The sequence below is a fragment of the Mauremys mutica genome, chromosome 8 (genome assembly GCF_020497125.1).
Source record: "Mauremys mutica isolate MM-2020 ecotype Southern chromosome 8, ASM2049712v1, whole genome shotgun sequence".
NCBI lineage: Eukaryota > Metazoa > Chordata > Testudines > Geoemydidae > Mauremys > Mauremys mutica.
In genome coordinates, this window is record NC_059079.1 from 65,372,045 (window position 1) to 65,389,190 (window position 17,146).

Here is a 17,146-nt window from a genome sequence, read left to right on the forward strand (position 1 = left end):
TTTAGGGCAGTGGCTGTCTCACTATGTACTGTGACAGACCCAGGCCAGTGGGGTACAGGAGTCTGGTAGAGGGCAAATATACTGGTCACTGGATGAGTAGTTTTCTGTTCCCTGAGTGACCAGAGCAGGGGCTGCACTAGAGTAATCAGGAACCTGCTAGAACCAGTTAAGACAGGCAGGATAATTAAGACACCTGGAGCCAATTAAGAAACTGCTAGTATCAATTAGGACAGGCTAGCTAATCAGGGCACATGAGTTTGAAAAGGACCTCACTTCAGTTTGTGGCGTGCATGCAAGGAGCTGGGAGCAAGAGGCACGAGCAGCTGAGAGTGAGAAGACATATTGCTTGGAGAGTGAAGAGTACAAGCATTATCAGGCACCAGGAGAAAGGTCCTGTGGTGAGGATAAAGAAGGTGTTGGGAGGAGGCCATGGGGAAGTAGCCCAGGGAGTTGTAGCTGTTGCGCAGCTGTACCAGGAGGCACTATAGACAGCTGCAATCCACAGGGCCCTGGGCTGGAACCCGGAGTAGAGGGCGGGCCCGGGTTTCCCCCAAACCTCCCAATTCCTGATCAGACACAGGAGGAATTGACCTGGACTGTGGCTTCTACCACAGGGGAAGGTCTCCGGGCTGTTTCCCGACCCACATGGTGAATCTGTGAGGTGAGCAAATCCGCCAATAAGCGCAGGATCCACCAAGGTAGAGGAGGAACTTTGTCACAGTATGTACAATAGCACAATGGGACCCTAGGCTCTATTGTAATAATCATTTCCGTGGTGCTATCTGGGTACAGGAGGTGACCTTGCACGCTGAGGCTGGGGTTTATTGTACAGCTGAGCCATTCCACCAATCCCCTCTTGCTGTTTGACTCCTCTCAGTCTGTTCTTCATGCCCTCCCTGCCACGCTGCCCTAGCACTGAAGTAACCAGCAGGACTCAGAGCGCTAGCAGGAACAGCTGTTCCAGAGGGCGAGTGCTGAGCACCAACCTGTCAATGCAGGGAGCACTGCCAGAGATCGCTGATGGAGGAGCTCACACATCAGAGCAAGAGTGCATGGATGAGCAGCATGAAACAAACCCATCTGTGGGGTTGGGGGAATTACACCCATGACCATGATTTAAACTAAGCCTCTCCCTGAATGAATGCGTAAAACCCAGAATCCAGCCCTCGGATCTGACAAGGAGCGAGCGATCCCTGCTGAAGTGTGCTGGGAACAAACAGTCCTGCAGAGCACAGGTAGCACAGAGGTGCGAAAGGAGAGGCCTCTCAGAGCTGCTACAGCCGAGATGTCTTGCTCTCGTGGGAAGGAGACAGCACTAGCCACAGCTGAGTCAGTCGGTAATGGACTGGACTCAAAGGGGAGCAGCACGATAAGGCCAGACAATTGAGGCACGTCCATCATCTTGTGTTCCAGCCAAGCAGACCAAGCTGGCTTGCCAGAGTGTTGCTGGAAGCCTTTGGCAAACAATCCCCTTCCTCTGCTTGTGCCTGTCTGTTGGTGGAAATACCCAGCGCTACATCAGCCTGAGAAGGAAAGATGCCATCACAATAAGAACCTGGGGGTGTTTCCGGACACACATCGGACCCGACAGCTTTGCAAGCTGCAGGGAGATAAAGCCAGGGTGTTCTGCTTGAGTTTTTCACTGGTTGTGTTACAGTTACACATAGAAATCCCATGTAACACTGGAATGGGAGCAAACACAGGGCCTTCCAATGCACAGTCAGGTATCCTGCATTCCCACTCCTGATCTGCCCGCCTGCCCCACACTCCTGCTTCTGCGGTGACACCTCTGAACTAAGAAATGAAAGCTCTGCCCTTAGACAAAATACAGCCCCTGGATCTGATCTGCCTGCCCCATCAGCTGCCCCCCATGTGCTGCTCCCGCTGGGCTGTCTCACAGAAGAATGACAAAGGCAGGGAGGTTTGAGGGATTGGATGCTTTTAATAGCCAGAAAGTCCAGCTTGCCAAAGAGATTTCGAAAGCTGCTCTCCAAATACCCAGCAATTCCAGTGGGCCTCACCTACACCAGCAAACTTTGGCTAAAACATTCCCCACTATTGCTACCATTAATTCAGTTCCCCAAGCAGCAGAGCCAACAGCAGCGCTAGGGGGGAGAAGATGCTCGTGCCCTATAGCTGGTATTAAGTGCCACATACGTCATGGAGACCTGCTCTGAGCATGTGACATGGTGGATAAAATGCTGGCATTTGCCTGCAGTCCTCTGTCTACCTGTGCTCTCGCCACACTTCCGCGGTGGGAGCTCAGCTAGTATTAATGAATGAGAGCGATACACATATACATTGCGGGGGGAGAGGGAAGTTCCTAGTATGTACCAAGCAGTTTGTCTCACTCTGGGAGAAGAGACTCTTTTATAACACTGGCACTCAGGAGGTCATCTCTAAGGCAGAAGGCTTTTGTTCCGGTAGCACTGTAGGGGTCCTGCCTGCCTGCCACATGTCCTAGATGAGTCTACATGAGGAACCTGGAGAGGTCGTCCTTGATTTCAGCTTCATCCCAAGGCCCATGGATGTTGTCTTTGAGCAGCTGCAGCCGGATGAGGCAGTAAGGACACAGGCATGAAATGGAGACCAGCAGAAGGGCAAAGAGAAGGGCAGCGACGCCTGAGATGGTCAGAAGCCCAGCCAGCGCAGACAGGGCGAAGAGCAGGGTCACCCCCACATAGCAGCAGGGTGTCCGCGCTTTGAGCTTCTTCTGCAGCATGGGCCACAGGGCAAAGATCTGGATGGCGAAGGTGACCATGGCAAAAGTGTGCAGGGAGCGGGGCAGCCGGGAGGCCAGGCACACGGAGGCGAAGATGGCCATGTTGAGGGACAGCGTGCTGGAGACGATGGCGGCATTGGCCCCATAGTCGAAGAAGATCAGGTGCCCCAGGAGCATGAGGACTGACATGGCGTAGATGGTGTCCGTGCTGATTGACTCCGTCAGGGTCTTCAGCACCGGGGAGAAGCCATAGGTGAAAGCTATGAACACCAGGGTGCTCTTCAAGTCCGCCCACCGGGTCCGACCGCTCTCCTTCCTCCCCATCCCCAAGTCTATGACATCAAACAGGATGTATCCAATCAGGGAAGAGGCCAGCCCAGCCCCGAACAGCCACTGTGGGGTCAGCAGTCCATCGTCCATGTACCACCAGATGACGACGAAGACGCAGACGCTGCACAGCTGTTGAATCACCACCCCGGACTCAAACACCACTGCCCAATACTGGTACTTGCGGGCGTAGATGTTCTTCCGCAGCTCCTCCAGGAACCGGTGGTCCACATAGTTATCTGGGAAGGGCTGCCTCTCATACAGCACCTTCTGCCAGCACTTCCCAGGGCTCGCTTCTACCTGGGCAAAGACCATTCTCCCAGCACAGCCCTGCTGCGTCAGCAGCCTCTTGGAGTGAGATCCCCTCACACAGACCTAGGAGAGCCACACACAGGGGAGGGCTCGTTCTCCAGGAGTGCACAAGTGGAAGGTTTCTGTAGTCCCCTCCTCCGAGAAGGGCTCATCACAAAGCACTCAGAGCTCTGCGCATCAGGCTAGGGCTGAGAGTCACCTCTTCGTTCTGTGCAGAGCCCTGCCAGCCCCTAGAAAACAAACGCACAACGGATCACTCAACTGCTGGGCAATGCAGACAAGAGATTCAATGACTGAACTCGGATCCCCAGGCAAGGCCCGGGAGCTCTTTGAGAAAAGCAGGAGACGTTGCACAGAATAAGCTACTGCACTGCTGTTAGGGCAGCCACATTCAGTTCCCTCGGACTCTCTCACACACTGCTAGCCAGATGGCTTCTGTCATATGAGCATCTTCGGGTGCTTTTTCTGGTAACTACAGATTAGAACAGAGACCTAAGAGTTGGCATTCCTGGGTTCTGTTCCCAGCTCCATCCCGAGCCCATGCAACCTTGAGCAAGTCACTTAATCTCTCTGAGCAGAACCAAATACCAAGCAAGCTACTGGGCAGTGGCTGCAGAGAGAATTGCATGGAGAGCTCTGGGTCCTAGCACTGTCGTGCAGCTGAGCCCTTTGCCTGCGCCATGCATGCTGCAGGACAGATGGCGGGGAAGGAAGTTAGCCAGAGGCAAAGGAGCCAAGCAGCCCCTGCATGGGGTTAGGCTGGGTCTGTTCTGCCCCTCCACAGAGCAGATGGGAATCCTTTATTAAAAGGGGTAAAATTCAAGCCCTGATCTATGTTCCCTCTAAGCTGTGCGGCCGCACAGCAGGCTATCAAGGGCCATGCAGGCAGGGAGAGGTGCCCCTCTCCCAGCCCCGAGCTGCTGTGGCAAGAGAGGGCTGGGGGGAGTACTCTCCCCACTGCAGCCCCAAGGCAGCCTGCACCCCAGAGCCCTCATCCCCAGCCAGAGCCCTCAGCCCCCAACACTCCTACCCTCTGCCCCCAGCCCTGAGCTCCCTCCCACACCCCAAACCCTTCATTCCCAGTCCCACCCCAGAGCCCTCACCCCCTCTGCACCTCAACCCTCTGCCCCAGCCCTGGGCCCCCTCCCACACTCTGAATTCCTCACCCCCACCACACATCACCTCCATATTGGTGCACATAACAAAATTCATTCCACGCATGGATGTAAAAAATTAGAGGGAACATTGGCCCTGATGTCTTATTCCTGTATCTTTTTTGTTCCTCTGTCCTAAGTCCAAGTGAACTCTGGACAGTGACTCTCTTACACGCACTGGAGGAAAAGCTGACTGCACTGACGGCAGTGGGAGTTTTAACATAAACTTCAAGGGAGTCCAGATTTCACCCATCACATTTCTCGTCCTTCAGCAGAAATGAATGGTTTAGGTTCTCATGCCCTAGCACAGCGCTGTAATGTTGGGCATTCCCCAGGCTGCAGGAATGGCTTTATATAAATGAGGAAATCCCTGGTTGCAGTGGATTTTTTTTTTTTAATGGAAAACTTTTCTAGGCCAAATTTCACCTGATTCTTTCAATTTTGAAAAAAGAGAGTGAAAAAACCTTTACGCTACAGGCAAAGAGGAATTTTTCTTGACTGTAAATACTCCGGAACTCATGAACGAGACCGAAATAGAAATCCAATCGCGTTAGTGGTTGGAAAGGGCTGGTGGATGAAACACACCAAGGACTCACTGTTACCTTGTAGCGAGGCCTGGGATGCAGGAACCATTATATCTCTGAAGTCTGCCCGCTAAGGCCCCAGGTTTGCAATCAGTGGTGTGTGGATGGATCTCTGTGCCAGCACAGTGCCCCATGGAGACCAGCTGAAGGGAGCTCATTGCAGGATTGAGAACAGCTCAATTCTCAGAAGTTGAGCCCATTCCCCGCTCAAGGAAAGCCTGAGTAAACGTGCCTGGTTTTGCAACATGCCCCAAAGATTACCAACTCTGTGCTTGGGCAGAGCAAATGGCATGGGGTTAAATCCTGAGACCTGTGCTGAGAACACCCTGCCTCAGCCCAGGGACAAACGGCTCAAGGGACTCCCAGCCCCAGAGGCACCCCACTTCCCCAGATCTCAACTCAACTGGGTGAAAACTCTAGGAGGGGAAGAGACAACAGGAGCCAAACCCTGGAGAGCTGTACAGATCAGACACATTGGGAGCAGAGGACTGTACACATCAGAGGTGTGTGCGCTCACGGCTGTACAGATCAGGGGGTGTGGGGGCTGTGGCTGTACAGATCAGAAGTGTATGCAGGGCTGTACAAATCAGGGGTATGTGACTGTGCAGATCGGGGGCGTATGCAGAGCTGTACGGATCAGGGGTATGTGTGTGTGGCTGTACAGATCGAGGTGGGGGGGTCTGCTGGGCTGGGGTGGGGGAGAGTGTGGGCCTGTACAAGCTGGGGTGTAGGCGGGGCTGTGTAGGTTGGGGTGTGTGAAGCAGGGGACTGAACAGATCAGGGGGGTGGGAAGCAGGCAGTTGTACAGATGGGGTGTACGGGAGGTGTAGGCTGGGTTGTACAGGTTAGGATGTGTGTGGAGTGGGGAGCTGGGTCGAGGGGTGTGGAGCAGGGGGGCTGTACAGATTAGTGTGGAGGACAGGCGGTTGTATAGAGGGGGTGGTGGCCAGGACTGCACAGATCAGGAGGTGTAGGCAGAGAGGCTGTACAGGGCAGGGGGTTGTAGGTGAGGGGCTGTGCAGGTTGGGGGGTGTAGGTGGGGCGAGGGGCTGTACAGTGCATGGTCTTGTGAGGTGATGGGCTGTACAGATCGGGGTGTAGGCGGGGCTGTAGAGGTCAGAGTGTTGTGGGTGGGGGGCTGTATAGATCGGGGAGGGGTGCAGGCTGGGCTGTACAGGTTAGATGAGTGTGGGGGTGGGGGGCTGCAGAGGTCGGGGGGTGTAGGTGTAGCAGGGGGCTGTACAGCGCAGGGTGTTGCGGGTGGGGGCTGTACAGATCGGGGTGTAGGCGGGGCTGTAGAGGTCAGAGTGTTGTGGGGTGGGGCTGTATAGATCGGGGAGGGGTGCAGGCTGGGCTGTACAGGTTAGAGGGTGGGGGCTGCACAGGTCGGGGGGTGTAGGCGGGGCGGGGGGTGCACAGGTCAGACACGCGGGGCGGAGACGCAGCGCGCCCCCGGCGGAGCTCGGGCAGCAGGCGGGGCTGGGACCCGACACTGCCGCACCGACCCCCCGGCTCCCCCGAGCGGGAGCGGGCCCCGCAGGGGCCGTGCTGGGCTCCTCGCTCCTGCTGCTCCGAGCCGCGGCCTTTGCTGCCAGCAGCGCCCCGGGGCAAGGAGCCCCCGCTGCGAACCCGAGCGGGCAGCGCGGCTGGGCACGGGGCAAAGGAGGAACCGGGGTTTGGTACCTGGGCCTGGGCCGCTGGGAAGCTGCTTCCTGTCTGCGCGGGTGCGAGTCTCTCCCCGCCATGTAGGCAGGGCCTGAGCCTGTCACCGCGCGGGCGCTGCCCCCTGCCGGCTCTGCAGCGAGACACGCCAGCCTGCGCCGGGCGGGGAGCCGGTGTGGGGCTGGGAGCGGGAGCGATCCGGGCACGGCGCGCTGCTGCCAGGGGTGCGAGAGCGTGGGGCCGGACCGGGGCCGGACCAGGGCCGGAGATAGGGGGCCAGATAGAGAGAGTGGAAAATATGGACATTTGAGGGAGGGGTGTTAATAATTGTGTATAAAACAAAGCCCCTGATATCTGGTCTGGGCCCCCTCGCAGGAGGTCGGATAAATCCGAAATATCCAGGGTCACCCCAAGCAGCCTGTCCGATGCCAGCTGGCCCCCGGAGCAGAGCTGGTGGGAACGTTTCCGATGGCGTGTTTGTTCCGTCTGGAAATGCCGCGTTGTCAGAATCAAAACCTCCCAAGGGACCGTGTTGATTTCCCTGACATTTTGTTTTGGATAAAAATCACAACGCAGCGTTTGGTCAGAACAGAGTAACAGACCGTTTTGATTTATAGTAGAAATTATAAAATAATTTTAAAAAATCATATAAACGTGAACTAAATCGTCCGAGGTTGCAGGGGCAGCGAGTTCTATGGGCCTGTGGTGCCCAGGCTCCGGCAATATCCAGGGCCCGGGTCTCTCCCCGGGCCCTGCCTGCTGCCCCCATGCGCCTCCCCCGAGTGTCCCCCGGGCCGCTCACTGCCCCGCGCACCTCCCCTAGGCCCCTGTCCCTGCCTGTCCCCTGCAGCGCCAGGCTGACTCCCTGCTGGCTTTCAGCATCAACTGCCGCTGAGGGGTCCTAGTGACCCCCCGTTCACTAGTCACAGGGCAGACTGACCCTGAGCCTGTCCTTCCGCCTCAGACCCTTTCATTTTCCGGCAGGATCCTCCACCAGCACAGGGGGGCCCCTCACCCGCAGTCACCACTCCTGCCTCATACTGGATAAGGGGCAGCCCCACTCCCCACCCCCAGTGAGGCTACAGTGAGTGGCAGCAGCAGTGGAGGACACGCACATGTGATGGCAGCCCCCTTCCCGGCACCCACCACAGGGGAGGTGAGGGGGCTTCCTGGACCTGAGAGGGGCCCTAGGAGCATGTGCACTGACAGTGGTGCAAGGTGAGAGTGGTGCAGGGGGGAAGAGGATGGCCCCTCCCCCGGAGCTTGCTGCTGCCAGCAGGGAGAAGGCTGGGGGTCCTCCTCCTCTGGCTTGCCTGAACCCCAAAATCCTCATCCTCAGCCACTCCCCACCCCAGAGCCCTCACCCCTGCACCCCAACCCTCTGCCCTAGCCCTGAGCCCCCTCCCAAACCCCTCATCCCCAGCCCCACCTCAGAGCCCTCACGTTTTTACATTATTTTAAAAAATATACAGTAACTCCTCACTTAATGTTGTAGTTATGTTCCTGGAAAATGCTACTTTAAGCAAAACGATATTAGGCTAATCCAATTTTCCCATAAGAATTAATGTAAATGGGGGGGGGTTAGGTTCCAGGGATTTTTTTTTTGTCAGACAAAAGACTATATTTTTATATAGACACACACATATACACAATATAAGTTTTAAACAAATAATTTAATACTGTACACAGCTATGATGATTGTGAAGCTTGGTTGAGGTGTAGGAGTCAGAAGGAGGGATATTTCCCAGGAAATGCCTTACTGCTAAATGATGAACTAGCACTCTGCTGAGCCCTCAAGGGTTAACACGTTGTTAATGTAGCCTCACACTCTACAAGGCAGCATGAATGGAGGGAGGGGAGATAGCATGGCAGAGAGAAACAGAGACACACACCCTGTGTGTGAGAGAGAAACACACATTGCCCCTTTAAGTACGCTGACCCCACTCTAAGTACATTACCTTTTAAAGTAGATCAGCAAGTTGAGACAGCTGCTGCTGCCAGCAAGCTCCTACTGTCTGACTCCTGAGCCCTGCCGTGTCCCCCTGTGACGGGTTGGATCACAGAAACCCCCCTGGGAGCTGCCAACTGATGTGTCAAGACTACCTCTGCTCCTGTTTTCTCTGTCAGCCAGGGCTGGCTTTATGAACTGTGGGGCCCAATTTGAATACCTGGCGGCGGTCTGGGGTTTCGGCGGCACTTCGGCAGCAGGGGGGTCCGCTCCGGGTCTTCCACGGCACCGAAGGATCACCTGCCGCCGAAATGCCGCTGAAGACCCGGAGTGGACCCCCCCCACCCCCGCCACCAAAGACCTGGACTCCCCCCTCCCCAACCACGGGTGCCGGGTGAGTAAAAATTTTAAATTAAAAAGATGTCTAAGGCGCGGGGCCCGATTCCTGGGAATTGGGGGAATCGGCCTAAAGCCAGCCCTCCTGCCAGCTCAGGACTCCAGCACCCTGTCTTGCTGAGCCAGACACTCCTGTCTGCTCCAGCAAAGACCTGGGTCTGAACTACCTGTCCCAAAGCTGCAGGTTTACCTGAAAGCAGCTAACAGAAGTGTTCTCGTCTTTAACACCCAGATGCCCAACTCCCAATGGGGTCTAAACCCAAATAAATCTGTTTTTCCCTGTATAAAGCTTATGCACGGTACACTCATAAATTGATCACCCTCTATAACACTGATAGAGAGATATGCACAGTTGTTTGCTCCCCCAGGTATTAATACATACTCTGAGTTAATTAATAAGTAAAAAGTGATTTTATTAAATACAGAAAGTAGGATTTAAGTGGTTCCAAGTAGTAACAGACAGAACAAAGTAAGTCACCAAGCAAAATAAAATGCACAAATCTATGTTTAATCAAACTGAGGCTATGGCTACACTTGCACTTCAAAACGCTGTGGGGAATAACGTACAGCACTGGGAGCCGCGCTCCCAGCGCTGGGGCTTTGACCACACTGGCGCTTTTCACACCCTGCTGCAGCGCTGCAAATTTGCAAGTGTAGCCATGGCCTGAATACAGATAAGATCCTCACCAGTTCCAGAATGCTCCCTTTTACAGACTAATCTCCTTTTAGCCTGGGTCCAGCAATCACTCACACCGCTTGCACATAGTCCTTTGTTCTAGTTTCTTTCAAGTATCCTGGGGGGTGGAGAGGCTCCCTCTTTAGCCAGCTGAAGACCAAATGGAGGGGTCTCCCATAGGTTTAAATAGACTTTCTCTTGTGGGTGGAGACCCCCCTCCTCACTCCTATGCAAAGTCCAGCTCCAAGATGGAGTTCTGGAGTCACCTGGGCAAGTCACATATCCATGCACAGTCTTTACAGGCAGAAGCCATTGTCCACATGGTATCTTGTATGTCTCCAGGAAGACTTCTTATGTGGACTGGAGCATTCCAAGATACATTATTCCCTAAGTGCTTCCTGATCGGGTACTTAACCTTGTGAATTCCTTCCTAAAGAAGCTGACCAAATGCCTCACAAAGCTTACTTAGAAATCAAGCAAGTATACAGCCAATATTCTTAACCTCAAGTACAAAACGATATATGTGTACAAATAGGATAAATAGCTATAGTAGACCATAACCTTTACAGAGATGTGTTACATGGCACAGGCAGCACAAACCCCTATTCCAGTTATGTCATAGTCCCATAAGGCATTATGGGGTACAGCGTCTCACACACTGCTCTGTGGAGCTGGGGTGCAGGAGCAGGGGAGGGGGACACCCTGACATCAGCACCCCTCTTCACCCCCTCCCCCTGGCACAGCAAGCAGGAGGCTCCCAGGAGCAGCTCCAAGGCAGAGGGCAGGAGCAGCACACGGCAGTAGGGGGAGGGACACCTGAACTGCTCGGCAACTGATAGCCTGCTGGGTGGCTGCTGCACAGGGAATTTAGGGGATCGGGGAGCTGATAGCGGGGCTGCTGGTCCACCCTGGTTCCAAGCCCCCACTAGCTAGTTCCAGTGAGCTGCTCTTTCTGCAAGCAGTGGACAAAGCAGGCGGCTGCCAAACAATGTTATAAGGGAGTATTGCACAACTTTAAACAAGCATGTTCTCTAATTCAGAGGTTCTCAAACTGTGGTCCATGGGCTCCATGCAAGTGGTCTGCGGATAGTTCCCTCTAAGGTGCGCGCCTGGGCGGCCGTACACAAGAGAATGAAGGGCCACCCACCTAATTAATAGAGCTGTGCAGGCGTGGCTCCACTAATTAGGTGTCTGGACCCTGGAGAAGATGCACATGTAAGGTCAGGTGATGGCCTTGGGGGGGAATAGGGGGTAGGTGGGAGGGGGCAATGAGGTGATAAGAGGGAGTGGGGGGAATTTGAGACGTGCAGGGCTGCTGCAGCCAGAGCAAAAGGTGACTTTCCCCAGCTCCAGGGCTGCGGCTACTGGGAAGAGACGCCCTCCTTCCCAGCCCCAGCTCAGGGGCTGTTGTGGTGGGGGAGAGGAGAGACCCCCCCCTGCTCCCCCAGCCCCAGCTCGGGGGCTGCTGCGGTGGGGGAGAGAAGGAGAGACTCCTCCGCTCCCCCAGCCCCAGCTCGGGGGATGTTGTGGTGGGGGAGAGAAGGAGAGACCCCTCCACTCCCCCAGCCCCAGCTCGGGGGCTGCTGCAGTGGGGAGAGAGGGCATATCCATCGCATTAGAAAGGTTATGACTACTGATATTAAAATGAGTTGTGTGTTTTTATGTGTAGAACAAAAAAAAGTTAATTATTATTCAGGTTTTTTTACATAGCACTTTTATCCAAAATGCTTTACAATAGTTAGCTAACAGTACAAACAACATTTGGAAAGATCATTAAATGGTCCACCAAGACCCTCAGCAATTTTCAAGTGGTCTGCGAAAAAAAAAGTTTGAGGACCATTTCTCTAATTGATCAGCAATGTAACAACAGAACAACGTTAACTAGGATGACTTTAAGTGAGGAGTTACTGTATATTGGCTTACAAGGCAGGTGTGTGTAGGGGTGGGACTTGGACCTGTTCTGGGCACCACCAAAAATTATACAAACCTGCTGCCCCTGCGAAGTTGAGGTTGTTGAAACAAAACATTTCATGTGACCCAAAAGGAATTCTTTCAAAAATCTGGTTTAATGGGACATTTTGAAACTCGACATTTTGTTCCTGGTAGTAAAAATAAATGTTGAGATCCCGGACTTTCCCAGGAAACAGAAATTCCAATTTCTGACCTGCGCTACCCATGGCCTGGCTGTTTTTTCAATAGAACCTCCTGCCATTTACCATAAGGAATTAGCATTGCCTGGGTATGAGGATATGTATTGTTTAAATCCCAGTTCTGCCGCCCTTACTCACATCAAGTAACACCTTACTCTGAGAGTAGTGCCTAGGCAGCGAGGTGCTACTTGACGTGAGTAAGGGTAGCAGAATCTGGCTGGAAGTTAATACAACCTGCTTTATCACTGAAGCGGGAGTATGCACCCACTTGTCCAAGTGATTCTTAGGTTCTTCCTGCCAGGAGATGGACCTCCAACTGCTTGGTGCTCAGAACTCATATGGTATCAAAGTAAAAGCTCTGCTTAGCTAGAACTCCTGCGTGCTGCTACTCTGCATCGCCAACCAATGATTCAGAGGTGGAGGCAAAATCTAGTCACCTACCTAACATTGTGGGTGCAAAGTATCAATGTCTGTGGCTGCAAGTGGTGTATAGATAGTGAGCACTGGAGCACAATGCTGGGTAATCCGTTAGGTTTGATTCAGCAGGTGCTGAAATGACTGGAGGTGAGCCACTCTCATTTCTTTCTAGGTTCCTGTTATAACTATCGACCGCATTCCAGATCCTGCTACCACCTGGCAGCTCGGCAAGGAGAGCAGCTCCTCGCATAGCCCAGGCAAGCCCACTAGAAGGTAGCGTTCTTAGCTGGGTTTGCGGAGTGTTAGTTTGTTCTTAAAGCAATCATGTGTCATTATTAATCATGTTCATTATGGTAGGGCCTAAGGACTCACCAAAACCTGGGACCCCTTGTGTTGGGCACTGTCTGAGCATAAAGTAGCTAGCAGCAGCCCCTGCCCCAAAACCCTGACAAATAGATCAGACAGACCCAGGGTTGGGGAAGGAGTAGAACAGATCACCATACATAGGATTGAGGAGGATCCCCCCGCCCGGCTCAGATTGCCAGTGACCTTGGGGATTTTGTGCCTTCCTCTGCAGCGTGGGGCACTGATTGCTTGCCAGGATTATCTGGGCATGTCTCACCTAACCAATTCCTTGCCACTACAGGGGCCTTGGACTTGAGTGCACCTCGGTCCCTCCTGTTCTCTGCCTGCAGCTCACAATAGTCTGGTCGCCTGTGGGCTGTAATACTTTGGTCGAAATTTCAGTGGTTGGGTTGTGCGGTGCTTGGTGGGGTTGGTGGCCTCTGATCTACAGGAGGTCGGGGGGAGGGTCCCTTCTGGCCTTCAACCCTATGACGCTGACTCTATGTGATGTCATGTTAAGTTCCATAATTATTTGGGGGGGGGAGGGGATAAGCCAAATGGAAAGAAAAGGGAAGAGAGGGGGGACATTGAAGGGAAGGAGGGTGAGGGGGATAGGGCAGGGGAGAAGAGGGTGAGGGGGCAGGTGAGGAATTAATCTGAGGTGGAGAGACTGATGGAGAGGGAGGATTTAGTGCTGCTGAAAGGACCCCGAGACTGGAAGGCCAGATCCTCCGCTGGTATAAATCTAACTTCAGCGACAGTTTACACCAGCAGAGGAGCTGGCTCTGAATTTCTTTCCCCACAGAGCAATTATGGCAAGGGCAGCAGCCGTGTGCGCTTCCCCAGTCTCCACCAACACCCCGCAAGGGACCAGTTTAGTCAAAACGAGCCCCAGGAAGTGCAATACCTTTTCCACAGGTGACAGCAAAACAGGGATTCAGTGCACAGGGTGCTTTCCTGCTCACTGGGTCTGTCACTGGCTTGTTACCTGACAGAGGTGACCCTTGGCTGGGCTGCTGACTGCACACGCTCATGCTCCAGGCTGGAGTGATGGGCACTCTAGTCACCTGTTGGAGTTTTGTGATGGGACCCAATTCAGCACTATTCAGTGGGATTCCCTTACCCCATAATGGAAAGCCAGTCTGTTGCTGGGAAAAGCTTGCACAATGAGTGCCAAAAGGCAGGATCTGCCTGGGCAGGGTTTGTTGTGTCTCCTTATAAGATGCACATATTTAAAAAGCCTACATCAATTAGCCCGTAACTAAAGAGGCACAATAGCAACTAATGAGAGCTCCCAAAAACGCCTTCACGTTCGGGCCAGCCCCATGCACAAGCCTAGAGAACCAAAGAGGCCTTGAAGTGTCCTGTGAAAGTCAATGAATGCTGTTGGACTACTAGAGGGGGTGAGTTCTAGAGTGGAGGGGGCCTCCTCGAGAACACTCTGTCTCCAGCTCAGATGTTCTGGTGTCGGGACTGTCTAGGAGAGCTCCTTGGCTGATGTCACCTGTCAGAATGGAAGATGGAGAGATGGACTCAGAGCATCTCTTCATAGACAGATGGAGGCCTGTGTAATACAGGTCTAATGCTTTGCATGCAAGAAGAACTGCTGAGTAGAAATGACAGCTGTGCCCCCTGCTGTACAGATCCAGCTCCCAGTGAGACAGTGGAGTTCTGCTAGGATGACCAGATGTCCCGATTTTATAGGGATAGTCCTGATACTTGGGGCTTTGCCTTATATAGGCGCCTATTCCCCCACCACTCCATCCCAATTTTTCACCATTGCTATCTGGGAGTTCTGCACACTTAGTGGAGTTTGGCTTCAAGTGGGCAACCCCATTCTGTGCCAGCTGAAGCTTCCCATTATAGCTCAGAGGCTTGTGAGGTTTAGGAAGCATTGAGCTCTGGATCCTGTCCCCAAGTGGGCCAGTCAGTGGAGAGGTGGGAGGACAGAGGCACTGAGTGGCCGGAGAGCTGCCCCATGCTCGTTGTCAGGAGCCTCCTGGCAGATGACCCATAGGAGGCTCTCAAGGTTCCATGATGGGGAGGCAGTTGGACAGACGGCGTATCCCAGTGACGCGTGAGGAAAAACTGCTTTGGCTCTCCTAAGACAGAGCTTATGGTCGCCTTGTTTGTCATGAACTGGCAGGAAAATGTGGGCACTGAGGGAGCAACAGCCGCAATTCTGGCCATGGAAACAACTGTGGTGACCCCGGCTGTGCTAACAATCCTCACTCTTGTTTATTTCATTTCCTGAAGGAAGTCATCCTTGACCAAGAGTAGAAACCAGTTTGTAAGGGAAAGCTACAACCCCCCAGGATTCAGACCCTCAGCCCTGGGAGCGCTCCCATGCAAAACGAGCTGTCTGATGACTTCTCCATGCAAGCAGAGCTGTGGCTCTCGGAAGAACCAGAGGGTAAAAGCTCAATCTCTCAAGCTGTGTTACTGGAGAACTAGGTGTGCGCCAGGTGGTGAAAAGCAGGCAATTAAGTGTAGTCTCAGCTGTAATTATATAAAGCACTAGGTCATAGTGTAGGGGGCAGTCCCACACTGTCAGGAGGGACACAAGAGGGCCTGATGGGCTGGGTCACTCCTAGAGTAACTAACAGATTCAGGCAGTTCCACCAGGGATGAATGTGGCTATTAGGGCTCTTCCACCTCTAAAGCCCATAAGATTATGAATGTCTCCGTCTATTTCTCTTTCCCTGCTGCCCCTTGCCTTCCCATACTGGAGCACTGGGATAGACAGTCACCTCCTTTTCACTTCCCCTCTTCCTTCGCAAGCAATGGGACAGGATCTGAGTGGAGTAAAGGAGCCACTTCCTGCACCAGTGGATCAGATCTTGACTTTTGATTGAGGTTCCCCCTTAATTGGCCCCTGCCTGGAAGGCTGAGCTCAGTGGTGAAAGCATCCAGCTTGGATTAGATTTCCCAGGTTTGAATCACACCAGAGCTGACTCAGCCCTTCCTCCTGAAGGAATAGGTGTGCCGGGTTGGGTAGCCACTCACCCATTACCAGAGTACGTGGTATTCCAGTGCTTCCGGGGAGTGGGCCCACCCCGCCCCACTGGCATGACCTTGCTTGCACGGTGCATAGGAGGTCACACCACACAGAGGAGATCATGCGGAAGAGGGAACCACTCCACCCCACTGGTGTGTCACACCAGTGCTGCACCACACTCTTCAAAATGGGGACCCCCCGTCCAATACCAGACAAAATCACCTTCGGTTTTGTCTCAATACCAGACTGGGGACAAACCACCCCAAAAAAGGACAGTCTGGTTTGAAACAGGACAATTGGCCAGCCTAGCACTGTATGTTACATGCAGTTGGCTCCTTGTGGGTCTTTCAAATGAGACCTTAAACTGTGATCCTGTCAGCTCTACACTTTTTTTAAATACCCTGTTGTCCTTGGCCATCATTCCCCTTCCCCAACTCTGCGTACCAGTTGTCCCCACCCCAGAGGTGGCTGCATTTCAGTGGTCTTATGTACATACAAGCTTTAAATTCTGACCGGTTTTCTCTCGTTACAACTGGTTGTTGTATTCCTGATTTGTCTTTTGTCTTAGATTGCCTGGTCCTCAGGGGCAGGGACTGTCTTTGTGTTCTGTGTTTGTACAGCAGCTAGCACAGTGGGGTCCTGGTCTGTGTTTGGGGTCACTAATAATAGCAATTACTGAGGCAGCAGGGCAGGGAAAGCTGCACCAATGTAGAGAGGCATTGGGGAGGAACCCCCAACTTGTTTCTCAGAACAAGTTGAATAATTTCTTTTTCCTGCTTGATTTTTCAGGCTGGGGTTGTCGACGAGGACAGCAATGCATAGAGTTTTTATGGCTCTCTCAGACATAGCAGCCCTGAGTAGGGAATGTCCATCTTGGAGGGGGTCTCTGGGATCTCTGGCTTTACCTTTCCCGCTCCTTCCCATATCAGAGCCAGCTTCTTTCTGGATGAGGCCATGCATGGCCCTGCCTCCTGAAGTGGCCAGGGCTGCTCTCGCCTTGGGCTGAGCTGGGGTGAGGGTCGCTTTGGGGGTTCCTCCCCACAGGGAGGAAAGGAATATCCTCTTGGCCAGCTTCAAAAGGAGAAGGCAGGTGGCCCTGGTCTGCCCCACCCCAAGCCCAAGAGGAGAGGCCTCCCACTCTGACTGCCCCCTCCAGTGCAGTAGGTGAGCCCCCCCCCCCACTAAATACTATATCAGAGAGTAAATATGAGACAGGAGGAGATGATTATGGGCTCGGGTCAGGGGAGGGTCTCTGGGCTGTGGGACGCAGGAGGTCAGGCTAGAGCAGGGGTTCTCAAACCGGGGGTCAGGACCCCTCAGGGGGTTGCAAAGTTATTACATGGGGGGTCACAAGCTGTCAGCCTCCACTGCAAACCCCGCTGTGCCTCCAGCATTTATAATGGTGTTAAATATATTTAAAAGTGTTTTTAATTTATAAGAGGGGGTCGCACTCAG

The 17,146-nt window shown here is 53.5% G+C and overlaps 2 protein-coding genes across 8 annotated transcripts in view; one reads left to right on the forward strand and one right to left on the reverse strand.

Annotated features, from left to right (window-relative positions):
* Positions 1 to 17,146, forward strand: part of DNM3 (dynamin 3) — a 406,816-nt gene that overhangs the window by 370,558 nt on the left and 19,112 nt on the right. For 3 of the 6 annotated variants that reach the window (XR_006581420.1, XR_006581423.1, XR_006581424.1), the window contains exons 22-23: positions 12,521 to 12,621; positions 14,950 to 15,106. The exons of 1 other annotated variant lie outside the window; for it this stretch is intronic. The gene's annotated coding sequence lies outside the window, so the exon portion shown is untranslated. The remainder of the gene's footprint in view (positions 1 to 12,520; positions 12,622 to 14,949; positions 15,107 to 17,146) is intronic. 2 more of the 6 variants (XR_006581421.1, XR_006581422.1) reach the window with 2 other exon arrangements.
* Positions 1,469 to 6,889, reverse strand: PIGC (phosphatidylinositol glycan anchor biosynthesis class C). 2 transcript variants are annotated; one of them, XM_045026198.1, is made up of 2 exons: positions 6,783 to 6,889; positions 1,469 to 3,591 (listed from the first exon to the last, which is right to left on the reverse strand). In XM_045026198.1, the coding sequence occupies exon 2, from the start codon at positions 3,362 to 3,364 to the stop codon at positions 2,471 to 2,473; it is 894 nt and encodes a 297-aa protein (XP_044882133.1). In that variant the 5' UTR covers positions 3,365 to 3,591; positions 6,783 to 6,889; the 3' UTR covers positions 1,469 to 2,470. The 2 variants fall into 2 exon arrangements, with proteins under 2 accessions (XP_044882133.1, XP_044882134.1); XM_045026199.1 differs by having other exon boundaries at positions 1,469 to 3,833; positions 6,783 to 6,807.

Bases quoted from the DNA above. Each gene is read 5' to 3' on its own strand.
- PIGC (XM_045026198.1), bottom strand. From the start codon at position 3,364: ATGGTCTTTGCCCAGGTAGAAGCGAGCCCTGGGAAGTGCTGGCAGAAG.